Source organism: Echiichthys vipera (assembly GCF_963691815.1).
Source record: "Echiichthys vipera genome assembly, chromosome: 7".
Classification (NCBI taxonomy): Eukaryota; Metazoa; Chordata; class Actinopteri; order Perciformes; family Trachinidae; genus Echiichthys; species Echiichthys vipera.
The window spans coordinates 30,418,582-30,446,563 of NC_139832.1; the positions used below are offsets into that span (position 1 = coordinate 30,418,582).

At 41.9% G+C, this 27,982-nt stretch overlaps 2 protein-coding genes across 2 annotated transcripts; both read right to left on the reverse strand.

The window, feature by feature from the left end:
• Positions 1 to 59: 59 nt before the first annotated feature.
• Positions 60 to 20,491, reverse strand: bbs2 (Bardet-Biedl syndrome 2). The gene is made up of 17 exons (XM_083917060.1): positions 20,362 to 20,491; positions 19,187 to 19,414; positions 15,886 to 16,011; positions 15,498 to 15,560; positions 14,310 to 14,387; positions 13,965 to 14,069; positions 13,235 to 13,321; positions 12,943 to 13,078; positions 10,024 to 10,163; positions 9,380 to 9,509; positions 9,116 to 9,287; positions 7,505 to 7,634; positions 7,255 to 7,374; positions 4,621 to 4,758; positions 3,424 to 3,536; positions 2,493 to 2,641; positions 60 to 350 (listed from the first exon to the last, which is right to left on the reverse strand). The coding sequence occupies exons 1-17, from the start codon at positions 20,476 to 20,478 to the stop codon at positions 244 to 246; spliced, it is 2,139 nt and encodes a 712-aa protein (XP_083773186.1). The 5' UTR covers positions 20,479 to 20,491; the 3' UTR covers positions 60 to 243.
• A 3,988-nt stretch (positions 20,492 to 24,479) lies between these two features.
• On the reverse strand, positions 24,480 to 27,597 carry exosc6 (exosome component 6). The gene is made up of 2 exons (XM_083916178.1): positions 27,309 to 27,597; positions 24,480 to 25,164 (listed from the first exon to the last, which is right to left on the reverse strand). The coding sequence occupies exons 1-2, from the start codon at positions 27,584 to 27,586 to the stop codon at positions 24,618 to 24,620; spliced, it is 825 nt and encodes a 274-aa protein (XP_083772304.1). The 5' UTR covers positions 27,587 to 27,597; the 3' UTR covers positions 24,480 to 24,617.
• Between the last annotated feature and the right edge of the window lie 385 nt (positions 27,598 to 27,982).

Genomic DNA, 27,982 nt, shown 5'->3' on the forward strand with positions numbered 1-27,982 from the left:
ACAGAGCCGCAGCCAAATGTAGCTGCCATGCTGATGTTTATTCCCCAATCATGTATAAAGATAGATTAAGCCTACAGCGGCGGCCCATTTCATGTCCATGTGTAGTTGTGGTCCCATCAGTTCGGTGAAACGTCCGTGCCGGTGCCATGCTTGGTTAGATGAAGTTCAACATTACAGTACTGACCATTTGTGCTCGTACTTTCAATCTATTTGTCCATTCCTGCATTCCCCCTCCTTCCACCCTCAGGAGGACGCGGTGCCAGCTCTCATGATCCTGAAGAGTGCATTGATGTTATTGCTCTTGATGGCGTCTCGACAGGCAGAGATCACTTGGTTCTTGGGCTTACCCACTGAAGAGAAGGGGAAACAGTGATAGGCCGATTAATATGAAAAAAAACATCGTTTGGATGTTTTGTAGTAGGGTTTTATGAGGTTCTTATCCACAGTCAGTGTATTTCCTACAATAAAAGGCGGTAAGCATACGCCCAGTTTGGAGAACCGAAGCTTTGCAACGTACTGCTGTGGATGGGTACAGAACTCTAAACCTATTTTAACAACCTCAAATAGGCCCATCGTAAAAAAACATTATTTCGGTTTAGGCTTACACTACATGTAGAATATTTTCACCACTTGACCTTTTCTTCTCAACCTACACTGTGCACTTTATTACACAGCAGATCATCTGTTTGGGTGAGACTCTCCATAATTTATAGAATAAACTTTAAAAAAAAGGACTAGAGGCCTTCTCTCGCTATGGGATCACACCAGCCGTGAAATCAGGCCAGGGGACGTGGGGGTGCAATGATCCCTTTCTTACTTTCTACCCCACTTCCTCTGGCGCTCGTGCTTCAACCCTTGGGTTGCAAAGGGGCAGAACATTTCTGGTAAATATCCATTGGAAGTTGAGCCGGGGAATTTTGGAAATATTTGGAAATTGTATGTAGTCCACGGGCTCAAATATGTGGCTTCAATAGTCCAGGGTCATCTGTGCATGTGATTGAGAAATGGCATAGATATTATCATGTGTACTTGCATGAAATCTGCTTGTTTTAGTAAATATTATGCTAAAATCTATTTTCCCCAACTATATTTACAATCCCTGTAAAGGGCCAATCCTCGATGTTGTAAATTCCAGGTGTATTCCCTTTTTTCCCATGGAAAGTTTCCAACTTGAAGATTTGCTGAATTGATCATCCCTACTCCGACCATACCCATCTTTGAAAGAAGAACTTTTGCAGCTGGGGAAAGTTCTTTGGAAAGGAGCGGGCTGTCTGATGGTATGGTAAAGTGGTGAAAATATCACGCACACAGAAAATGTTTTTATGGGGCTAAAATATGTTTTTCCCACAGCAGTGTGTTGCTTAGCATCCTTGACTGCTTCTCCAAACTGGGGGTGTGCTGACCACTATCTACTGTAGGTATACCACTGACTATCGACAATTAGCAGTCCCTCATCCACATCGGCAGCGCTTTATATATTCACTGTGTGTAAAAGCTTAGGAGGCAAAAAAAGGATGCTGGTGATGCCCTCCAAGATACACAAGACACACATGCAATAATGTAGAAAGCCCAGTTCAGGCCAAAGATTATCTTGCTACTACTTGCATACAACTGGGACGGTGTATCATCTCCATAGCAACACCTCTCTGTACTTCTGTTCTGACCCCTGACTTTTCAGACTTTTTTTCGTAACTGGATACCGTCACTGGCCACTTTATTAGGTGCACCTGTCCAACTGCTCGTTAACGCAAATTTCTAATCAGCCAATCACACGGCAGCAACCACATGCATTTAGGCGTGTAGACATGGTGAAGAGGATGTGCTGCAGTTCAAAGCAGCATCAGAACGGGGAAGAAAGGTGATTGAAGTGACTTTGAACGTGGCGTGGTTGTTGGTGCCAGACGGGCTGCTCTGAGTATTTCACAAACTGCTGATCTACTGGGATTTTCAAGCACAACCATCTCTAGGGTTTACAGAGGATGGTCCCAAAAAGAGAAAAGATCCAGTGAGCGGCAGTTCTGTGGGCGCAAACGCCTTGTTTTAGCCAGAGGTCAGAGGAGAATGGGCAGACTAGTTGGAACTGATAGAAAGGCAACAGGAACTCAAATATCCACTGGCTCCAACAGAGGAATGCAGGGGAGCATCTGTGAACACACAACACCACCTACTTTCTACAGAGAGGGAACAGCAGCAGAAGACCACACTGACTCTTTATTAAGCACCAGGGGTGCCTAATAAAGTGGCCGCTGAGTGTAATTTGTAGCATTATAAAATATAAATGAGGAAAGAGACAGTGAGTTACTCGCTACAGCTGCTGTTTTAGGTGTGAAACGGTGAAAATACCGTTTTATTTCCCTGATTCACTGTTTGGTTCTGGATTACGGCGCTCACTCTCCTTATTAATTTCTCTCTCTCTCTCACACCGCTGCAGCACACACACACACACACACACACACACACACACACAAACACACACACACACACATGCCTACCTCGGAGTCTACCGGCCCTCTGTATGGCCTGGTTGACAGACTTGAGGCAGGCCAGTAGTGCATGGTGGTTGTTGGAACGGATTTTATACTCGTTGATCAGATCCCTGTTGAGATCGTAAAGCTCTCTGTAACGCTTCTTCATAGTTGTCCTACAGAGGGCAAGAGAGAAAAACAGAGTGAAAGGATGGGGAAAAGAGGTAGAGAAACACTTACTTTGGTCCTGTGCTAAAAAAATAGTAAAGGAGTTTGAATTGTAAATGATTATACTAAGAGGCATTTCTAATATTTTATCCATTACATCGGGGTGGCGTGACTTTTCCACTAAATGGGGTTACGGCCCGATGGGTAGCTTTGTGTATTTTTCTGTTTCTGTATTTTTAAGCATGAGTATTTTGAAAGTATTTATCATGTAAAAGAAACCAGTGAAAGGGAATCTTTTGTTTGGGATGTTATTATTGTACTGTCGGTGATGTGTCAGTGTTTTTGTTCCGGTGCTCTGAAAAGATGTGACACCCGTCTGCCTGCCTGCTCTCATCCCTGGCTCTCTGAGGCTTTGTGCAGGTCCCCGAGGACGGCTGGTAGGCTTTATCATTTTCACTGTGAGCTTTTCGGATAATGTCCTCCGGCTCAATTGATTTTTTAGCAGTGAATCAATACTATTTTCAGCAGATTGCTGGTCTGACCAGATGGTGCATGAAACTCTGGTGGTTGACCAGCCTGGACTAAGTTCTTTGGCCGCCCAATGGGACAGAAAACCGCCCAATCTAGCAACATTCAACCCTGGTTTTAAAATGTTCCAGGTCTATAACAGAAGGTCTAAAGTATTGTATTGTATTGTAGTGCTTATATATATATATATATATATATAAATAAAACTGCTCTTATAAATGAGAGCAGTTTTATATACTGTATGCATATGGTGGTTACCCACATTTCACCCATAAGGCGAGCATCCTCTGCTTGCACCAGCATGTTCCTGATGTAGTTGGAGTGGTCGGCCATGGCTGCAGTTAACTTCTGATGGACAGAGTGGAACTCATCCACCTAGCATACAGATATTTAAGACTCAATATTAAAGCACAGCACCAACAACAACATTCTCTTTACTGAAAAAATAAAGAACTCCTTTCTCATGGGTTCTCCCAGTCCTGTCATAAAGTCCATGTACAGTGCCTATAGAAAGTTAGGATACCCTTTTAAAATAGTAACTTTTTTGTTTTACAGCCTGAAATGATGATACATAAAAAAATTAAATTTTCCAGCGTGATTTAGACATTTTGCCATGCAACATTCAACATTCAGACCAAAACTGAACTTTTTGGGCTGAACTACAAGCGCTATGTGTGGCAGAAACCAAACACAGCACACCACCCAAAACACAGCATCCTTACAGTGAAGCCTGGTGGTGGCAGCATTATGTTGTGGGCTTGTTTCTCTTCAGCAGGGACTGGGCAGTTGGTCAGGACTGAAGAGAACATGGATGCTGCCAAGTCCACCCAAATTCTTGAGGAAAACCTTCAGTCCTCTGTTAGACACTTGAAAATGGACAGGTGGTTCACCTTCAGCATGACAATGACCCAAAACACACCTCCATAAAAACAACACAGTGGCTAAAGGACAGGAAGGTGAATGTCCTAGAGTGGCCCAGTCAGAGCCCTGACCTGAATCCTACAGAACATCTGTGGATGGACTTGAAGAGTGCAGTCCATCACCGCTCACCACAGAATCTGACTGAACTGGAACAGTTCTGCAGGAAGAATGGGGAAATATTTCCCAGGCTAGGTGCACAAAGCTGGTAGAGACAGATCCAGACAGACTGATGCTGTAATTAAAGAAAAACGTGCCTCCACAAAGTATTACATCTGGGGACTCAACCCTGCTTTTCTAGTTTTTCATTAATTTTCAGGATTAAATATATATTTTTTTAAATTCACTGGAATGTTGTACGGCTAAATGTGTAAATCACTCTGGAACAAAAATCTTTTTTTATGTATCATCATTTTAGGCTATGAAACAAAAGTGACTATTTCCAAAGGGTATCATGACTTTCTATAGGCACTGTACGTGTGACAATGGACGGAAGGTATTGTGTCTTTAGTATTAATGGAATATCTCATGAAAGCCAAACCTCAGTGAGCGTAGTGCGTAGCTCCTCAAAGTATCCCGGGAAGTCTGCTTCTGCTGACAAGTCCTCTATTGCCAGGAAGGAGGTGAGTGATTGGACCAGATCTCCTGCCAGGTCGATGTCATCGGTTCTCAGAGTGATCTGATTCGGCAAATTAGAGATTCATTATTGTCTGATCTTAGCTGATTTAGAGGGAAATGCCAGGGCTGCACATGCTATGATGAAAATACAGTATCTTATTGCAATTATTTTGACTGATATTGCAATTGCGATATGATTCACAATATTGGAGGGAACGATCACTTTTGCTAACCTGACTCTCGCCAGATGAATTTGGTTACGTCTTGCTTCACTCATCCATCTGGGATCGTTCCATAGCAAAGTGATTTCAGGAGGCTGGGCCTTATCAAAAATCCTTGCATATGATTGGTTAAACCGTTTGTCCGTCATCTTTACTGGCATGCTACTTCAACCACTCACATCGTAACCAACCCCTGATGCTGATGAGAGCCACACACGGAAAAGCCAGAAGGAGGAAAACATGGTTTCCACCAGCAAAAGCCTTCAGAGACGTTCTCTGGTTCTTTTAAAGAAGAAAGATTCTCTAGACTGGACAACATGGATGAAACAGCAGCATCCATGTTGACGTCTGCTTCCTCGATGTGAGCCGCCATTGTTGTCTGAATCGTAAAACAGTCGCTTCTCCGCTAAGTCACATCTATAAAACCCCGCCCGGCGGTCCTGATTGGCACGTCCATTTTTTGCAGACCCTGAAATCACTTTCCTATGGAGCGATCCCAGATGGTTGAGTGGAGCCAGGTGGAGTCAAGATGGAAGGAAATCTTCCGGCGACAGTCAGGTTACACTTTTGCATCATTATTCTCATTTTCAGTAAAAGTTATATTCATTATATATGTATATATAAATATGATCATGGTGTGATTTTTGCGTAAATCTGTACCTCTTGATTCAAAATGTTATTGTGACATTTTTTCCCCCCCATTGATTTGGATATTGCACTTGACAATATTTGGATTTTATTAAAATTACAATTCATTATTTGGCCTCAAGGATATTAATTGAATTTGCTTTGTACTTATACTTATTATGCCGAAATAAACGGGACATATTTTGCACATTTTCAGGTTCATACTTGAGCACTGAGCTCCTCCGCTCCCTTCCATCGAGTGCTCGTCAGTGCGTGTGCACCACATTCCTGTTAACACGCCCGTGTCTTCTCTCATCAATAAACAGCATGGAGCACATGCTACATGGAGGTAGACTGGCTAACTTACTCATAGATAGCAATTGCTATCATCATTTAGCATATGCCTAGCTTTGATATTGTAACATGTGTGAGCGGTGATCTGTGGCGTGTGCACGAACTGTGACTGACAGTCAGCTCTCACACAGCTCTGAGAGCGGACAGGAGGAAACGGGCGTGGTGGACTTTTGCAAAACAAACAACAGGCTCTAGGTGCACATGGGTGATTTATGTTGTTCTAACGGAGCAGAATGTTGCCAACTGCAGCTTTAAGACAATAATTATTATTATTTACATCACATTTTAATGATACACATGAATGTGGGCGGCACAGAGAATGCTTAAGCCTAACTGTATATGTGGATGGTTACCTCACATATCATCAATGTTGTGTTAATAAAACTATTTCTTTCCACACATTGGCCAGTCTATCGTTGCTAATCATTTGTTGGACTCATTTTTTATGTTTATTTTCAAGCATTTTAAAAACTGAAAAAAAATGTTGGTGGCTCCCCTGCAGTTACTCTGAAGACCCTCTAAGGGTCACAAAACCCTGTTGAAGATCGCTGTACTCAAACATGTTTCCATGTTTTAATGTGGAAAAAACCCTTTGGCTGCTGCACCTGTAGTTCCCCTCAGTCTGAGACGCTCTGTTGTAGCGTCTGTCTCTTTAAGACCCCCTCCAAATAAACCGGTCTGCTCTGATTGGTCAGTGTTAGGAGTCTTCTGTGCTCTTGCTGTCTCTGTAGCGTCCGCTGCAGCCGGGGACTGGCTGTAACAGAGTATAGCGCCTCTTTCTACTGTGAAAAATCACTAATAAAAGCTTCTAAAGAAAAAAACAGACTGACATGTTTCAGCAGGAATATGATCTGAAACTGGGGAGAAGTGAACATCTGCAGCCAAGATCACAGCTTTCCCTTACAGTACGTTAGCATGTAGCTACCTGTAGCAGTATCTTATGTAAACACTACAGTAGCCCGTCTGGAGCAGATGACCGTAAAAAGAAATCCAGTACGGATTGATGTCATCTTGAACTGAAAGTAGAAAAAACTGTAGGACATGGAGGGTTTAGGACGGGCTGAAATGATATGTAACATTAATGAAATTCATTACTCCCGACTCATCAGAGTTAAACTGATGGATCGTGAAAATCAATGATTTAAATAGATTATTCTTATTGCCACGGATTTCATTGGTAATGATGAATCATACGAACTTCATGTTTGAAGGGTTTCTGTTTTGAGATGCAAAGTACTGTGCCTCTGTTGTTCATGGAAAGTTGCAGCTAAAACCTGTCCAAAAGTATAACATCAAACAACCAATGATTGTGAATCAAGCTTATAGCTAAACACATAACTGCTGTGTGCGTTTACCTGTCCATTGCTGGCCATACTGATGGACAACAGTCCCCCTCCTCTTAGTGAATTAAAGGTGATGTCAGGACTGTCTACACCATCAGGAAGCAAGAAGTTCTGATTCAACCACATCACCACCTACACACGCACACACACGTAAACAATGACATACATTACATACATAGAGATTTTGAACAAGCTGTGAGACTGATCAGAATCCTGCTTCCTATTGTTCTCTGTCTTCCTGAGACACAGTCTGACAGCCTACCCGCTGTGGTCGGTCATTGATGCTAAAGGTGACCCTTCCAGTGGGCGGAGCAGCTGACGAGTCAACTGGGATGTCATACATGGAGAAACGAGGCAGCTGACGAGTGATTTCAAACACGTGGAATTGGGTGCTGGGGGTGGGGGGTGGGGGGGCAAGAAAAAACAATCAATCATAACAGCATACAGAAGCCCCTTCCACACATGCACAGCAAACCTGAAATGATGTAGACATTGTCCGACTGAGCTGCATGTGAGAACGCAGACGTCCGAGTCAGACCAGACATTAAACAGACTTTACCCTTGACAGCTCTCTAGTACAAAGTCTGTGTGATCTCAGACTGAGCCCATGTGTGAATAAAGCCGCTCATGCAAGAACCGATGTACAGCACAAACAACCTTTCTCTTAGTTTTGTCCGTATCCATGATTTGTTCTTATTTTGTTAGTACCCATTGGATTCACCAAAGCTTTTTTATTTTTGCTTTTCTCTGAAGAGAGCATTTTCAGAGTGGTCGAGAACACGCTGACCAAGATGAGAAAGAAACATCTCATATTCTTTCTCCCTGTCCACCAATTGTTTGTCCAAGCGCAAGGAAACAGAAGTCTGAACTCAGCACTCGCCGTATGTTGTGACTTTTACACTATACTGTCCCTACAGACACTTTTTATACCTCTGTGTATATATATTTATTATTTGTTGTTTTGCATATACATTTACTACATACCTGTTTACATTCTGTATGTGAATTTGCAAATACTACCCCATTTCCAAAACAGTTGGAACACTGTGTAAAATGTAAAAACGGGAACAGAATACAATGATTTGCAGATCACTGAGCCCATATGTCATTGAAAAAAGCACAAAGAAACGGGGTCATGTTTTCAACTCTGTTGCATCACCTCTTCTTTTAACAACTTTATCAACACCGCTTTTCCAGTCTTTTGTCACTGTCCCAGTTTTTTTTAAACATGTTGCAGGCATCAAATTCAAATTAAATTTCTCAGTTTAGACATTTGAAATGTTGTCTTTGTGCTATTTTCTACTAAATATCAGATTTGAATGTTTTGCAAATCCTCACATTCTGTTTCTATTAACATTTTAAACATCATCCCAACTCTTTTGGAAACAGGGTTGTACTGTCTACACACATCTTTATAATCCTTTATTTATATTTGATTATGTTCATATTTAGCCCTGCAATTCAACTGTACTATTATGTGTTAGATTTGCATTTTGATTTTACTTTACTGTGATTTTCTTTTTAAATTCATATCTAATGAGCATTGTTGGAGGGAGCGTAGAAGAAAAATCATAGATTTTCAGTGACAAAGATTGCTTTTTGTTATTTTAGTGCATGTGACAAGGAATAACTCGGAACTTGTTTATTTCTGAGAGACGGACTAAATTAAAAATCGGCTATATCCACGTTGTATACATATAAATATATAATTCAAACGTATTTCAAGTAAGTGAGAACATGCCTGGCACAGAGAATGTCCTGCTTTGTGCTGCATGTGTGAAAGCGAAACTCCGGACTATGTCCACACCTGATTCTCCTGACATTGTTCATGGTTCATATATGAAAAAAGCTATACATTTTTCACATATCCTACCTTGTTTTCCCTCCGACAAAGGCTTTGATGTGCAGATCTACTGGTATGTCCTTCGGGGGGACGATGGGGACTCTGACACAGCCTGACAGGTTCTGGGCACTGGGATGGACAACATGACTCTCCCCCTCAAATATGCCCTCTGCAAAGATGAGCACTGCACGGATGATGGTTTCTGGAGAGTATAAAGGAGAGACTCAGAGATTTAGTATTTACTCAGTCCTTGACAGGCTTGAAATTCTCATCTTAAGTGCTAAAACACTCAACCATTTGGTGTTGAAATGCAGAGCTCTACATGAGCCTTCTGAGCCTCTGTAGCAGGTCTCACTGACAGCAGCGTCTGGAGCTGAGTGTTGGCTGGTATGACACCCATCCCACTGTTTGTCTCTGAAGCACCCTGAAACAAAAGGACAGTTTGTGTAGATGTACAGCCCAATGTCAATTAGGAAGCCTGTCATTTTCTGTTTAGTCTGTAATCTCTTAAAGAAACTGGGATGCAGCCAAAATATGACAAGAATATAATGAAAAAAGGGGGGTTGGGAAATGAAAAATGGGATTTGCTAAGAAAGCATGGTTGCAATGCAGTAATTCAAGTTCAAAGGTGAGAATCTGGCCTTCGGGTAACACTCTAGAAAAGAGCAGAGGTCATCAAAATCATTCAAATGAATAATCGGAAAAATACTCTGCTATGATTTTATACAATATCTTATCAATAACCAAAGGGTAAAATGAAAATCTACATATTCAAGGAATTAAGCGTTTTTCAACCCATTGCTCTATCTCTGACTATATCATGTATGATATTAAGAAATGAACAAACACTATGTCACATTTGTACTCTCTGTAAATGTTAAAAAATATAATGAAAAGACAAATGAAGAAACAATGCAATAAATCCTGTATATTTGTACCTTGGCGTTCTCTTCATAGTTGCGTAGCTCAATCAAGAGATTCTGTCTGCGTTGGCTGAGCTCTCTGATGAGGTCCTGTTCAGCACTGGAGTCCATGAGATTCCCTTTCAGGTCTTTACTGGCTGGCAGGTAACCACGGACTACAAGACACACATTTACAACACTGATGACATTCTCAGCCAAGTGTAAATGGTCACTTCTTCCAAATCAGGTCTGGCATGTGCTCAAGGTGCAGCTGAGGCTGACAATCATGCACTAACTGTACATGAAAGGTCAGAGAATCACAAATGCACCACAAATAAATTCCAACAGTTCTTAATTGTATTGTAAGTGACAGCTCAAGCCTACAAGATTAAGTCCAACTACCACTAATGGCTACATTTCTTCTGGGTTAGTTGCAGGATATAACCTTTTCTCATTTGGCTTAAAGTTTCGGAAGATTTGAGTTCACCAGTTGTTGTTTCTAGTGGCCTATCACACTTCTGCCCTTACTACAAGCCTGACTCAGAAGTTGGGAGTTATGATTTCCGATTACAAGTGAACGCAGCCTAACCCTTAGTGACGACACTGGGCGTCAGACCAACAGCTGTCAGCAGAGTCACTAACATGGCGGCTTATTTACATCTAAAGAGCGAATGTCTCCCCAGGCACACAGATTGGAATACTCATACTTTAGCAGGGGACCCCAAACGTCCCTTTCCCGGGCCACATTAACCAGCTCTAACTGGGGGATCCTGAGGCGTTCCCAGGCCAGTGTGGTGATCTAATCTGTCCACCTGGTCCTGGGTCTTCCCCGAGGCTTCCTACCAGCTGGACGTGCCTGGAACACCTCCCTAGGAGGGCGCCCAGGGGGCATCCTTACTAGATGCCCGAACCACCTCAACTGGCTCCTTTCAACGCAAAGGAGCAGTGGCCTTCTGGCTCAACTCTCTTTTCGTCACAACGGTGCGGTAGAGAAACTGCAACACCGCCCCTGCTGCTCCGATTCTCCGGCCAAACTCACGCTCCATCGTCTCCTCACTGGCGGCCAACCGCCACCGGGAACAAATCCGATTTACTGCCGAGGATCCGGACACAGCTCTCGCTTTTGGTGTCCAGAGATTGGATGGCCCACAGAAGTGACCCCCTCACCCCATACTCCCGCAGCACCTCCCACAGTATCTCCCCAGGAACCCGGTCATATGCCTTCTCCAGATCCGCAAAGCACATGTAGACTGGATAGGCATACTCCCAGGCCCCCTCCAGGATCATTGCGAGAATGAAGAGCTGGTCCGTTGTTCCACGTCCAGGACGGAATCCGCATTGTTCCTCTTCAATCTGAGGTTCGACTATAGGACGAACCCTCCTTTCCAGCACGTTGGAGTAGACTTTACCAGGGAGTAATGTGATAGCCCTGTAATTGGCACACACCCTCTGGTCCCCCTTTTTAAATTGGGGAACCACCACCCCGGTCTGCCACTCCCTTGGCACTGTCCCAGACTTCCACGCAATGTTGAAGAGACGTGTCAACCAAGACAGCCCCTCCAAACCCAAAGCTTTAAGCATTTCTGGACGAATCTCATCAACCCCTGGGGCTTTGCCACTGTGGAGTTTTTTGACTACCTCAGTGACCTCCGCCAAAGATATTGATAATGATTCCCCATCAGCCTCCAGCTCTGCCTCTACAAAAGAGGGCGTGTTGGTCGGATTAAGGATTACCTCATCAGCTGAGGTCACCAGCGTCCCGTCCTTACTGTAAACGGCTTCAACGGTTCCCCGTTTCCCCCTCCTGAGATGTCGAATGGTTTTCCAGAAGCACCTTGGTGCCGCCTGCTGACACAGCAGAGGCTGCAGCCCTTCTGGTCCGTCGGTACCTTGCAACTGCCTCCGGAGTCTTCTGGGATAACATATCCCGGAAGGCCTCCTTCTTCAGTCGGACAGCTTCCCTGACCACCGGTGTCCACCACGGTGTTCGAGGGTTATTGCCCCTTGAGGCACCCAAGACATTGAGGCCACAGCTCACCGCTGCAGCTTCAGCAATGGAAGCTTTGAACATTGCCCACTCGGGTTCAATGCCCCCGACCTCCACAGGGATGCCAGAAAAGCTTCGCCGGAGTGTGAGTTGAAAATCTCTCGGACAAGGGCCTCCTCCCAGCCCCATGCAGGACTCCATTCAGGGTCTCCAAGAAGGCTGAATACTCTGAACTGCTGTTCGGTGCATATGCACAAACAACAGCCAGAGTCCCCCCCGACCACCACCCGCAGGCGTAAGAGGCGACCCTCTCGTCCACAGGGGTCAACTCCACCACCGCGGCGCTCAGCCAGGGGTTTGTGAGTATCCCCACACCCGCCTGGCGCCTCACACCTGGGCAACTCCAGAGAAGAATAGGGTCCAACCCCTATCCAGGAGTATGGTTCCAGAACCGAGACTGTGTGTGGAGGTAAGCCCCACCAGATCTAACTGGTAGCGCTCCACCTCCCGCACAAGCTCCGGCTCCTTCCCCCACAGAGAGGTGACATTCCACGTCCTCAGAGCAGATATTAATTTAACATACAATTAAATTGATGGAAATCTTACGGATTATATATTTAAAGGTTGAATATGGAGAATGAACATAACACCTCCGTCTAGTGTCTCAAGATCGTAATCACAACAACAAAAAATACTTCCAGCAGTCTCGTTGCCAGGTTTGTTGCAGAGTGAGTCAGTGATGAATCAAACAGAGGAACCCCTAATTTGGACTAATCTATTAATTGACAACAGTATTTAACGTTAGCCAGTCTTCAACTGGAAGTCTTTTTGTGAGTATTGTGGAATCCATTAGCTGGCTCTCAACTCAAAATGATTCTTGTTTCAACCAGCAACACCCAACGCTATTGGCTGCTACAATGGAAACAGGACATGACAGAAAGTCATTGTCACACAGACAAACAACATACCCTCTCCCTCTATGGAGGCGCAGATAAGTTGTTTCTGTCCATCCAGCCTGTAGTCTCCATCCACCACTCCGGCCACAGAGGAGGAGAAGTTGTCTTTGAAAATGACCTCGCCTGTGCGGTCGCTACGAGCATCGATCTGAAACAAAGGGGGGATGTGGTCAAAGACTAAAGAGCAGCTACAGTATCTGTAGAAATTCATGACTTGTTGAGTCCACAGTTCTAATTACAAATCACATTTCTGAGGTGTGAGAGGTTGTTTCTAAATGCCAGGCCTGACAGGTTGTGTACTGACCTTTCCATTGGACCAGCCAGTGATGAGCTCCACCACCCCATCAGCATTCAGGTCAAAGGCATGGATGCTCATTGCATGATTCTTAGACTGATTGAGGAGAGAAAAACACAAAAGGAAATTTAGACTCATTACATCTAAGGTATATGGAGGACGTTAGTAAAATGGCTCTGACTGTACTGCGGCTCTCAGAGGGAAAGGCTGATGAAAACAAACATTACACAAACCCCAACCAAGTGCCAATTATTTCAATTGTAGTGCTGGGCCATGTGGCCAAAAGGGTCTATACCAATTATAGTTCATTTTATATCTCGATAATGATACATATCACAACATAGCAAGTCTTCTGTTAACTCAATAAAAAGTCTAAATAAAATAACCACACGGTAGAGCCTATTTTTGTAAAAACTTATTACTTGACGAATGAAGAGAGTATTTTTTAAATTTAGTAAGACCTTTAGTGCAAAATGAAAATAACGTGCAAGAATCAGAACATAAAGCGCCATCCAAATGGCATGAATATAGTATATTTAAAGAATCTCCCCTCGGGGTTGAATAAAGTATAATTGATTGATTTTGCTGCAATGCAGTTTGTCCGTTTGTCTAAACGATATACTGTAGAAAAATATATACTATATGATAGATATTTAATATAATTTTGATAAAATATATCCCAGCCCTAGCTAGGCCCTCTTGTCTAAGAAGGCAGCATTATCATAAATAATTGCAGTACCTTAATCCTCCAGTAGCGGGCGGTGCGGTCATAAACTCCCACAGTGCCATTGGCCAGGGCATAGCCAAACCTGCTGCCATGCATATGGCACAGTGACGTTACTGTCTGTATGGAGAAGGACAGAGGCAAAACTTGTCTTGTCAAAAATGAATTACTTTGCTCAAGTATAGCACAAAACACATAAGATAATTATTTTCAAGCTGTAACTAGTAACTGTGTAATAATGATTTCCAGTATATTTGTGAGACTGTCCTCTGGGATAAGCAGGATTTAACACATTGTTTTCAGTATTGATTGATTTTCTCTGGAGTCTTAAAAAAAATGAAATACATGGCATCCATTTACCTCGTTTTCAGTCATCTCAGACACAAGCTCATCCTCTTTGAATACCCTGATGTCAAAGTCCTCTGAGCCTACCAGGAGCTGTAAACACAACACACAATAGCTGACTACTACTATGAAGTGTTACTTTTTAATCAACAAATGGTCACATTAGTATGAACGAATCATTCATGCTACTTATGTCTATAGTTCAGACTCTGTAACTGTAAACATTTTCAAAGTAGAAAACAGGAGAGGAACAGGTGGCAGACAAGCAACAGACCTCTACAGCAACTATACAGCATTCAGGCCGGGCGGTACTTTTCTTTTCATACCTTTATTACACTTCACCAGGATCTACATATATATACAGTATATACATATATATATATATATATATATATATATATATATATATATAATTATTTATATATTAATAAATAATAGAATAGAATATTAAATATATATATTTAATATTCTCATTTTAAGATATATATATATCTTAAAAATACATTAAAATAAAAAATTCCCTGATGTTTAAGTCATGCAAGGAGTGATCCTGACGTGCACAACAATACAGCTCTTTAATACAGCAGAGGAGCATCTGTATATTTGCTGATAATGAAAATCATGCGTCTAGATTTCTAAATACTCTGGTATATTGTAATACCCTACAGTCTATGATAACTCACCGCCCAAGCACAACAGTATGTGTCTGAGTAGACTGCCAGAAAAATTAGAGATGCACCGATCCAGTATATCTGCTCCCATATTGACTAATTAGCTGGATCTGATATGGGATGAATCAGGCCGATCCAGCATTCTGATCCAGTCTTTTCTTTTTTATTAATATCATATACAGCAATAGTTACAGCGATCTAGTCACTTTGGTTCTATGTTTGCAACAGCGGTTAGGGTTTAATATCTATTTGCAGTGCACTTAACATGGAAGTGTGATTTATTTCTTTTTGCTGCTAATGTACACTTTGTTATTTGTTAATAAATAATATGAAGTACATTTATATCTGTGTAAATTTGTTCCTTTTTTTTTAACTAAATGTTTATGTCAAGTCTGATGTCTTCACTCACATGGACAGGTATACGCTTCATTTATTCTACAGTAGTATCGGCCGATATGCTCAGCCCAGGTATCGGTATCAGATTGGATTGGAAAAAACTGGATCGTGCATCTCTAAGACAAACAGGACTTACCTCATTTTTCCCGTCCCCAGTGAAGTCACAGAGCACGAGAGATCTGACATTATCACCAGTCACCTAAAAACAAGACACTTTATGAATACAATCACATACTGTAGTTGATTCAACCAAGAAGGTACATTTTGACAGGGATTGGAAACAATCCTAATGACAACATTTGCAGTCTTGTGTAAAATACAGATCAAATCAAGTAAATTGGGCAAACGATCTTGTATAATAAGTGACTAGAAAATGGTTTGATATTCAGAAATATAACAAAGGAAGTTGAAGTGTCACTGTCATGAGTTGTGTGTTATATTTCTATTCCATAGAACAAACTTCTTGAATGTTACAACAGGCTGTAATGTATTCTGATATTAAAATGTTGCCTTGCTGTTCTTACTGTCCAGAAGTGGTCATTGCCCTCATAATCAAAGCCTTGTAAGGCACAGTTCCCTCCAATGATGGCAAGAGGAGTCGGGATGTCCCCAAGATTCCCCAACACGATAGCGTTAGCCCCATCGGTCACCTACAGCCACACGCACGCACACACACACACACACACACACACACACACACACATACACACACACACACACACACAGAGGAAACAGAAACCAGTTAAGGTCGTTTAAGAGGAAAGACTGTACTGTAAGAAAGGGGTACTTTGAAGTGCTGCAGGGTGGATGTGAGATTCCATCAGTCATGCCCAATTCCTAAAATAATTAATAAATCTTTATTGTGATCATCAACTGCGGTAAACTGCTGCTGTAATAAACGCAATCACGTTCACGCTAACGTATGTTCACTGTTAGTGGGACGCCAGTTTCGATACTGAATGACAGACAAAATATACATGCAATTAATGGAGAGATGTCAGAGCGAGGGGCTGCCAATGGCTCAGCGCCCCTAGCAGTTGGGGATTCGGTGCCTTGCACCTCCGAAGTGCCCAGGAGATGAACTGGCACCTCTCAGCCACTAATCCACGCTCCATTCATGGTCCACACAGGGACTCAAACCGGCGACCCTGCGGTTCCCAGCCATGTCACCTATGGACTCATGTATTACGTCTTAGTACGATTGCATGATGACAACAAATCGGCTTGCCTTAAATTTGGTGATGGATTCTAAACTTTTCATATGCAACATTTAAATGACATCAGACACAGTGATGGTGCAGCACTGTCTTGTACTTCTAAAGACATTTTTCCCTATCAAAAATGATTTGCACTGGTCAGAGGGTACTTGACTGAAAAAATATTTCAAAGGTGGTAAATTATTTTTAAAAGTTGGAGGTCCACTGCTGTAAAACTTGTCGCTTGGACCACTCTTACTTTTAACCATTTTTAAAGTATCCAGTTGTACACAGACACAGCATAGATGTTTCCACTCCAGTGTTTGTTTCTGGGGAAAACAAAAGGCTTTTAGAGCATCCATCAGCTTCCAGAGGTTCTCTCACTTCTTTCCTTTTTTCCAGCCTTGGCCACAACAGATGAGACCAAAGTTTTCCGGGAAAGTACAGCACTTGTGAGAGCTTCTGGTTGCCAAAGTTAGAAATTTGGCTAGGAAACCCACTTGCGCCATTATGTTTATAGCAGCATGGTTGATGCAGATGAGATAATTATGAGGTTTTCTTGTCAGTACAAACTCTTGGGATCACCACTTGGACAGTATGTTGACCCTTGTCCCATTGAAAGCTCACGCCTTCTGGGCTAGCTTCATCATTCTCATGATCCACTACTGATTTAAAATCATCTGATTCATAAATGGCACACAAACAAATTTCTCATCATCAGTTTTAGCCTCAGGTATATCTTCATTTCCAGAGCAACAGTCATCAAATGTAGTGCTGCACAATATGAGGAAAAAATGCACTGTAATAACAATAATACTTGTGATTTAATAAAACAAATAGTGTACTCAGTTCTGCATTTCTGCTGCTCTCAGTATATTGCTAAAATAAAACCAATTTGCTTGTTGAATTAATAGAACTGAGGGGAACTTATTTCCAACCTTAGTTTAGTGAACAAACTGAACATTGGACTCAACACAAAAGACCAAAATAACTACAAAAACAAAAAAAGAATGTTACATTTTAAAGCGGTCTTTCACAATGTGTGCATTGCTCAAGTTGATAAAAAATTGATTGATTGTGCAGCCCTAATCTAAACACTCCAATATCAAAGAACATAGAGCTCTGCACTATACCTGACCCCCTGGTGCTGCACCATCATGTGACTGGGACAGAATGCTAACATAAACAAACCTTTTCATCATTGTCTCTATTTAGTCATTCATCTAACAGGGCCAACATGAGGCTAAACAGGACAACACAGAATAACCTGCTATCACTTGCATCCAGCATACCCCAAATTCAATTTTATGTATAGGGCATTTCAGAATGTTTGTAAACAACAGGCATCCAGATACTTCCGCTAGGCAGAACATGAGCAGCTTCCACTGACCTAAGCTGAAAATGTGTTGGGTTTGGGGTTGAGCCGCCTGATATACAGAAGAAGGTTTAGGGTTTTAACGATTTCCTTCAGAAAATAGCTAAAAAATATACCGTAAAGTCTTAAAGTCATTTTTAGTGTAAACCACCACCTGAGCCGCTCAGGCTGAGCATCCCCCAAATGTTCCTACTGCTTTCTCTCATCAAGGTCACTTTCATATACTAATTTGACATGTAAATGTTCATGTACAAATATGAAAACTTCACTTGTAGATTCTTAGAAGTGTGTAAATGAATTCTACTTCCACTTCAGTCCAGATCACCCAGTAATTCAAGCCATTTACTCTGGTTAAATGACACGGCAGGGCTTGTTTAAAAGTGGTGCCATCGGAGAATGCTTCTGCTTTTGCCACTCAGAAGAACGAATATTATTGTTGTGAAGTCATGGTGAATTGTCATATAGCCAAATCATAACAAAAGTTTTCTGACGACACTTAAAATATAGAGTAGATAAAGACCACAATCTATGACTAATTTAGGATTTACAGAGACTAAACAATTCCCCCATGAGCAGCAACAAGTCACACTATCTTTAATTTTAATAATAATAATAATAATAACAATATTTATATACAGTATTAATCCAACAATCTTGTGCATACAGTGGCGACAAAAAAAACGTCCTTTTAACAGGCACGAAGGTCGAATAGACCCAGCTCTATGGAGGACGGCCAGTAACCAATTAATTAACATTAACTGTAATAATATCTATAGTAATGTGAATATGACTTACATGTTATGGCAGTTAATATAGCGGAGTGATATGAATAGTAGAAACAACCGCAGTTAGGGTGATATGAATAATAATAATTATGGTGGTGAATATGATTGAATGACACAAGAACTAGCCCTAGCGCAGCATGGGTTTCTACCGACCCTAACAAGTACATTAGAATAACGACATTTTGACACTAGATTAGTGTTAAAAACAAATAGTTTAAGGAATACCAGGAAGTAGAGTGCTTGATTGTGTAATGATGTGGTGTAATGTAGTCCTGGGTCATTAAAGACCTGAGGTACGCACTTAACAGTAACTGTTATGCAGACAATGTACAAAAAACACTTGTGATAAATGCTAGCCTTTTTGCTATAATATACATTTTTTAAAGTTTCTTCGTCTTGGACTCCATTCTTGGAAAAACCTACGACGACAACCATGTATCCTCAACTTTTTCTTCTCAGCTCCACTCACCTCTCTGTAGAATATATCAGCATTGTCATGGACATCATACGCCAGCAGGTTGGTCTGGGATCCCACCAAAAGCGTGTCTCCTGTGGTGTTTGGTCCCAGCGTTCCTGCCGTCAGACAGGTGACTGCCTGGTTGATGTTGAGGAGTGAGATGTCAGAGTCTTGTGAGCTCTGGCTCAGTCGGTGGGCCACAGGTCTCTGACCACGGGCATGAGGGTTATGGATAAAAACCTTTTAGAGAGAAACAGAGAATTCAGGGCATGGGATGATGATAACAATATCTGAGGAAAAGTTTAGAATATGGTCATTTTGTTACAAGGCCACAAATAACAAGGAATTTGAAGATAAATACCCCAAAAAATAAAGGAAGGAAGGATGATCATGTAACCATGCTATGCTATCTACTTTCTGTGCCTTAAAGGTTGAATATGGAGAATGAGCAGAACAGCGCCATCTAGTGTCTCAAGATCGTAGTCCCAACAACAAAATATAATTCCAGCAGTCGGGTTGCCAGGTATGTCAGACCCGGTCCAGTATCCTACAGGAGACGAGAGTCTGTTTTAGCCTGTTTGAACCCATCTCCTCCAGCAAATCACACCATAAAAACAAGGATTAGATGAGTTTGAGTGACAGTTAGCGTTAGCCGTTCCAGCTAGGTAAAGATGAAAGTGATGTTAGCGATCAAGGAGAACCGTAGCTATTTGGGCGTGCGTTTGAATGGCGTTTCTCTCCTTTCTTTCAGTCCATGGAGTGAATGCGCGGCCTATATTGACTCTGTTTTTTGCCCGTCTCCGCTCCACCAGCTGCTGGGACAAATAACACCCCCTTCACTGAGGCTCTGAAGCAGCTGCAGGATTGCAGATTGCCTACAGTAGCTGCACCCAACAACAGACAACCCTGGCAACCAGCAACGCCCAATGCTATTGGCTGCTACCATGGAAACACAACGGGACAGAAAGTCATTGTCAAACTCGTCAATTAAAAAAAAAAAAAAATGTAAATCGGTCTAAATAAAAAAAAAATAATGGAAAAGCAATAATTTCATTCCGTACCCCTTAAAACACCCCGTAGGGGTATCATTATTATTAAATATAGCTTTTAGTAAAGATTCTACATATTCAACCTTTAAGAATTCTCCAAAGTTATGCTGTAACAGTGAAAATGTTAACTTCCCTTACCTTTCCAGCCTGTGTGGCTGCAGTAAGGCATGGGTGGACTCCATCAAATTTCCCAATAGTCACCATGCGAGGGTTAATCTTGTGATTCAGCTTCAGTGTGAATATAGGGACCAACATGGTGCCTGTATCCTTAATCAGACAAGAGCCGAGATGAGACACACGCACACACACACAGAGACAGACAGTTTGCCTGGGTCCAGACCTCTATTGTTGACTTAAGATGTGAACTGACTGGAACTAGTTGACAGTCCTATTTTAAGCCAAAATAGGGGTCAACGTTGAAAAATAATGAATAGGCGAATACATGGGGTATATCTGGTTCTCCTTTGAAACTTTCCCCTATGGGATTCTTTGGGGCTTTCCTCCCCGTACTCAGGACATACTGAGGATACGAAATCAGTTGAGTTTGCTGCTGCTGCAATTTCTTTAACCTTTTTTCACAAAATGACCGGACTGTGTCTGGTATCAGGCAAACACACAGTCGTACGTTATTTGTTTTTGTTTGGATAGTATTTTGGGAAATAGGTTCCATGCATAATGCAGCTGACCAAGTGACTGCGTGATTTTGCCACGTTAATGTAATTACAGGCTTTACCTCAGACACCCAGTGGAGAGTTCTGTTGCCTAGCAACAAAGAGTGGCAAGCTAGCTAAAGCTTTTCTAGTTGCTAATCTCCCTGACGTTAACCTAACAGATACAATAATGCCAATTGTACAACAAAAGGACATAACCGCGACTATTTATTTAAAATTGTATGCCTTTTTCCAATCATAAGTACGGTAAAAAAAAAAAAAAAAAAAACAACCTTCGAATAAAATAACGTGGCATTTATTTGCGTTGCAAGCCAAGCATAGCTAACTTATCAAACAACGTCGCAAAGTTGACACCGGAAACAACTGCAGCTATTGGCGACAGTCGAACAAAACCGCACCGAGTTGTGCAAACACTCTCACCTGACCCCTACCCAGCTGTATGGTTCAATGTTGGAGTTTGGTTACAGTCAGCAGCCTGTAGCCAGCTAATGAGCTAGCTGAAAAACACAATGCAGCCGGAGTTGACAGTCAATTCCCGGCTAAGGTCCAATTCCTGTCTGCTGTTTTCAAAATAAAAGATTCTGGTTAAGCGGGGTGGTATTTGCTCTACTACTGTTCTGCATTCTTGTAGCACTACTACTGTACTTGAACCAGACTATTTCCTGTGTATGATTGAACGTTGTGCTTCCATTCCATTTATTTTACTACTATAGTTAAATACCGGTGCAGACAGATGGCCGTCCTCCACAGAGCTGGATCTGTCTGACGCTCCTGCCTGTTATAGGGAAGGTTTTCGTTGCCACCGTACTCTACGGGGGAATTGTTGGGTCTATGTAAATCATAAATAAGTCATAGAGCGTCCTGAGATAACTTTTGTTGTGATTTGACACTATAAATAAAATTGAATTGAATTGAATAGTTACTTTTCAAATCAACTGTTAGATTTCAACATGCAAATCCAATCATTAGTTTGTAAAATGTGATACAATGTTATTGATTAACTACCCTACATTGAACAAATCTGAAATATAGAAATAATCTAGTTTTATAGCACTATTTCCAACTGACCAGTGGTGTAATTACTAATTGTATAATTAAAGCATAATACTACTGCAAATTAGATAAAGTAACTTAAGTACAAAGTCAGTATAGTAGAATCTGATCACATTGCCAAAGAAATGCTTATAAGAAGCAGATGGAGCATCCAGATATGCAATTTGTGTCTTTAAGTATATCACTTGATATTACAGTTGTGTTTGTTCTTTAAAGGCTGTTTGTCTGCTGAACAGACAAGGCCAGGACATGTATAAGCTCCATTGAAAACACAGCCCACATAGAGTCAGGTAAGCACATTACAAACCCTCCCATCTTTCCCCATGTAGCCTATCCTTGGTTTAGTCATATCACATCCACCACATCCCTTTAGCTTTACTCATCATCCTCACGTTTTTTATAAACTCACAGGCTGCCACCTTGTGTTTTCACTTTTACCTCAGAAACTAACTTATCTATTGCTGTTTAGATTTCTGTTGCCCCCAGGGGATAATAGCAATAGTTAGTATGTTTTACGCTGCAACTGACGATTGGATGTCAGTACGGCTCATGTATGTCATGGCTATTGTTGTAACCGTTTACCCCACTGGTTAAAAGCAGATCATTTATCCTGAGACAGGGTTCCTACACCTTTTCCAAAGTCAAATTCAAGCACATTTCAAGTATTTCAAGGTGCATTTTCATGTTTTTTTAGCACCTAACAGCCATGGGAAACTACATATTTGAATACGGTAAAATACTCAGTATTCAGTGTAATTATTGCACTTGTTCATCACATTATGTTAAGAGGTTATTGTCCTATAAACAATCAACATGATTTTTTAAGACAGCTTTCTACAGAACGACAAATGAAAGGAACTCGACAAGAAGATCGACAGAAATATAATCACCAAATATTCTGATAATCTGATCATCATCAAAAGTCCATTTTCATGATAAAATGTCAGAAAATGCTGTTTTCACTCTCTCCAATATAAAAATATTATTTTCTCTGTGTTACATCATATATGCCATCCCATATAAACATAAACCTCAAGCAGTTTCAAGCACTTTATTCAAAGTCAACTCATCAAACCTTGAAAACACCACACTAAAATCAAAGTGTTTTCAAGGATTTCCAGCACCCGTACGAACCCTGCTGAGAACCAACGAGCCAGATAGGGAGTAGTTTACAACTGAGTGTACGTGTGACTAAACTCTTCCAACAGGTGATGGGGCATCATCTTCTACACTTTACTATAACTTATTTCTGTAAGAAATGCTGCTACACTTTAACACTGTTATCACTTATCGCTCCTCATCACTTATTTAGTTTGTACTTATCTTATTTCAACTTGCTGCTAAACTGCACGGTGCGTATTGTTGTATATTGTATAAACCTACATTTAACCACAATGTCCGTTGCACTCTGTCACACTTATTGTTTGATTTATCTGATGTTAGCTTTATTTTGATTTGATCAATGTTTTTATGCTTATTGTAACTCTGATGCTTTCCCATCTTTGTATTGAAACTGTTGCACAATAATTTCCCTCTGGATAAATAAAGCTTCTTGAATCTTAATGTCTCATCCAGTCTAGTGGGCAAATTCAGTCACAAACTAACGCTTTCTTCTTACATGCCAGGACAAGTTAACATTTTTTAAACTGTTTTTAATATGGTTGGATTTAATAGACTGCAGTCGTGTAAAACAACTTGTTTCAGAATTGACCCCCAGAGGCTGAATAAGGGCTTGTCAGGAATTTTAAGCCAGCACCTAAAGTGACAATCACACCTCTAGACCAACTTATCTACCTGAACAATTACCCACAGCTCTGGGTATGTGCAGCTAAGACCTGGGACACTTCAAACAGGTGATGTAGTACCTTCATCCAATCTTATCTAGTCAAACAGCCCCCTCTGGTGGTCACAATTATAGGTGTGTGTGTGTGTGTGTGTGTGCCTGTGTGTAGCTGAAAAGCTAATGGTGTTTAGCCTTAAGTCCTTATTTTGTGTTTGTGTACAACTCACTGTAGTTTATGGTCTCCCCCTATCAACAGATAGGACAAGCTGAGTTGATTTTCACTATAATCTGGCGTGGCTGTTCTGATATATTTGTACTCTATGTGAACATTTCAAAAAGCACATGTTTTTTCATTCATTCATCTTCAACCGCTTATCCCGGGGTCGGGGTCGCGGGGGGTGCTGGAGCCGATCCCAGCTGACATTGGGCGTGAGGCGGGGTACACCCTGGATAGGACGCCAGTCTATCGCAGGGCACACATAGAGACGAACATAGACAGACAACCATTCACACCTACGGGCAATTTTTAGAGTCATCAATTAACCTAACACGGGCATGTCTTTGGATTATGTTAAATAATGATTGAGATATCACAGCTGATGATGGTTTACAGGTACATGTTGTGATGAATTAATGGAATAGGCACTATTCTGTGCTGTTGGGGTAAACTTGTGATGCAACACAGTCAATTGTTGATGACACAGAAATTGAGTGAATTTGAAGTTCTATATAAGTACATTGTTAAATGATTTAATAAGAAAACAGTTACATTAGCCTAATCAATTTCCATTTTAAGAAACATAGAAACAGGTATTGCTGTCAGAGTAAGGACCAGAAATTGTAAAGTAGAAAACTGTGAACTGAGCAGTTATTGCCTAATGAGTCTCTCAGCTCTCCGATGGTGGGGGCGCGGCCCTGCGCACAGCCCTGGCCAGGGCTTGTTGGATGACCGGGTACAGTTTATAGCATCCCTCAATGCAGGTCCTAACCCCGGCTTTCAGAGTTTCTTCAGTCATTTCTCCATCCGACTGCAACCCCGAAATCTGGTTCAGGCTGGGGAGGAACGCGACAGTCACACCGCCCTGATTCTCGCTGCTGACTGAGCTGCAGCTGTTTTCCTCCATGTAAGAGGGATCAACCACATAAGATGCACCATCCTGACGTATGGAACAGCCAAGAACCAGATCGTACAGTTCGATCCCTGCATCTGCGAGAGCAAGAGAAGCACATGTGACTGCATGGGCCAGAACTGACCCACTGTTCTCAAGAACCATCACATTGACCTCGATCTGAGAGCGGGGATATTTGTGGAGGCAAACAGCTGGCTGCAGACTCTCATGCAGCATCAGAGATAGGTCCTTGTCCTGGCTCCCCTGAATCCAGGAGCCCCTCTCCAGGCAGGAAAATGGAGCGAAGCGCATGTCAGTCATCAACCTGGAGACAAAGAAAAAATACAGAGTTTTGTCTTCTTCACAAACTCTTTCTTTTCAGACACAGTCACATATTCAGAAACTGTGCCTTTAAACGAGCTGTGATTGACAGGCCAGGAAGTACACGCCTCACGCCCAATGACAGCTGGGATCTTCTCCAGCCCTGCCACGTCCCCGACTGGGATAAGCAGTTGGATAAATGGATGGATATATATATATATATATATATATATATACTAACTAAGGCACACAAAAACCCTTATTTTGTGAAAAAAGCTGTGATCAAAATGAGACAACACTTTCAGATCCCTCCCAGTTATTGGTGTTAATCTGCACCTGGTGACAGTTGACTTCATTGTTGGACACACCATATTTATCTGCAGCTCTCCTGGTTACTTTGTAAGAGGGAAGCTGCTCTAAGGAGACTGAAACCCTGAGACAGCAGGTTGTCCAGATGAAGGCCAAAGGGATGACCCTCTCAGCCATCAGAGAGAGGTAGGGCGTTCAGTCTGTGATTTCAAGAAGATTGAAACTTTAAAAGGGCACAGATTAATTTAACTCCCTCAAAAAGGCCGGTCGTCCACGTAAAACAAGTACACGAGAGGACAGGTTTATGAGAAAACTCTCAATGGGGAATCGGTTCAACTCTGCTAGACTTGCCTTTGCTGAGGAGCATGTTGTGTGGACAGAGGAGAACTGGTCCAGAGTGACTTCAGTGTTGAGAGGATGTTCAATTTATTTGGGTCTGATGGAAACATTGTGTTGGGCGTAGGACTGGGGAAAGACTGAACCCAAAGTGTGTAAAGAAGTCAGGTCCATTTGGAGGAGGAAGTGTCATGGTTTGGGGATGTTTTCTGCAGCAGGAGTTGGGCCTCTTGTACAGCTACATGGCAGGTGAATGCAAATGTTTATGTGAACCTCCTTCAGCAACATGCAATACCTTCACTGCAATTGTCTCTAATCAGCTGCAATTTCCATGCAAGTCAATGTCCCCTGTCATACTGTGAAACAGTGAAATGCCCAGAGTCCAGCTCTAAACCCCATAGAGAATCTCTGGAAAATCCTTGTCAACAAAGAAATGTCTAAAAAACCCACTCCAGTTAGTGAACTGTGGAAGAGACTGAGCCAGAATGGACCAAGATCAAAGCAGAGCAGTGTGAGAAACTAGTGATGTCCTGTGGGCGCAGATGTGCTGAAGTCATTCAAAGCTGTGGCCTCTTAACTTCCTGTTCATTTTTGAATCCTAGAGAAGGAAACATTGTTGAAATCTTCTCTTCTGACACAGTGATTACTATTACTTTTCACTAAATAAAGGTTTTTGTTGAAGTGCCTTGGTTATTTAAAAATAAACATGCTAGTTCAGCAGTGGTATAGACACAGAGGACATTCTATCAAATTCTGAACAATAAAACAATATTTAAGAATAAATCAAGAATGAATACTTTGCTCTCACATTTTGATCTCTCCACTGTATATAGCAGCTAGTTTAGCTAGTTGCTGGCTTGTGTCTGCAGACATTTTTTGTTTTGTCTGCACTCATGAGGCGGATTATCTTAAAATGGTATTTGACACTTGAGGGGTCCGGGAACGGAGCGTTTCAGACAAAGGTTGAATACAGTCTGCATAGCATGTAGGCTAAACATGTTCTAGTACACTGGGTCTCAAACTGTGCTACTTGTACCACTGGTGGTACTTGAAGGAATCTTAAAAATAAAAAAAGAAACATAAATTACTAAATTAATATAATACTAAGAAAATACTTCAACTTTTAAGACACGTGAAATGTATTTTAAAATAAGTTCAGCATTTCCTGTAATGGTTTTGTCTTTGTTGAACACTAACACAGTGGTGGGACTGGAGAGAGCCTGGTATTTACTGAGGTGGTACGTCAGGGACAAAGTTTGAGAACCACTGCTCTAGTTGCGGCCCAAAATACTGGTATGAACCTCAACATTAGCATAATAAAGGACCTTTACACTGTGTATCTACTTTAAGTTTGCTTACATGAGCTAACACAACCTACTAGCCATACGAGACCAAGTGGCAGCTTATGAATTCAAGCAGACCGTTTAAAGTATCGGACGTGTGTTCACTGCGTAACAAAAATCAAGTCACACCCAACACGTTATGTGCGATATCAATACATACCTTCCACATTTCATGTCGGTCTCATCTTTCCGCTCCGTTTCTCTGGGGCCATAAACGCAGCACATCAACTTGGTGTTTCCAGCCTCGATGTACGCGGAGCCTTTAGCCTGGCTGACCAGCCCGCATCGGACAAACACGGGCCGGACCTCCACCTGGTCCCGCTGCCGACCGTCCGCTCTGGCCCCTCGTGAGGGGACAGCGGCTGTCTGTCCGCACAAAAACAGAGACGGACTTTGGGACACTTCTGGACCGCGCACGCGTTTGGTGTCAGTCGGCATGGTGCAGTGAAATGAACTGAACCAAGCAGCGTGTGTATGTGTGTGTATGTGAACAAGTACAGCACAAAACCTGTCCCCCGGAAACAAAGCACGCAGAGAAACGATCCTCCTATTGCGTGGCAGTGAAGGAAACTAACGTTACATCATCAGATTAAAAGATATAGTTATATTATTAGTTCTATTATTTCTGCCACAAAATCACAAATTATTATGAAATTGGCGTTCGTCACATGGCGACTTAGCCAGGACCTTCACACCCAAACGAATTACTATAACTGCTCAAAAATATTATTGACAAAAACATTTGAGTGAACCATTTTATTAAGGAATATGTACACTTCCACCCATCTTTATCAAGCAGAGCACAGTATGAAATGTGAATAGACACCGATGTCG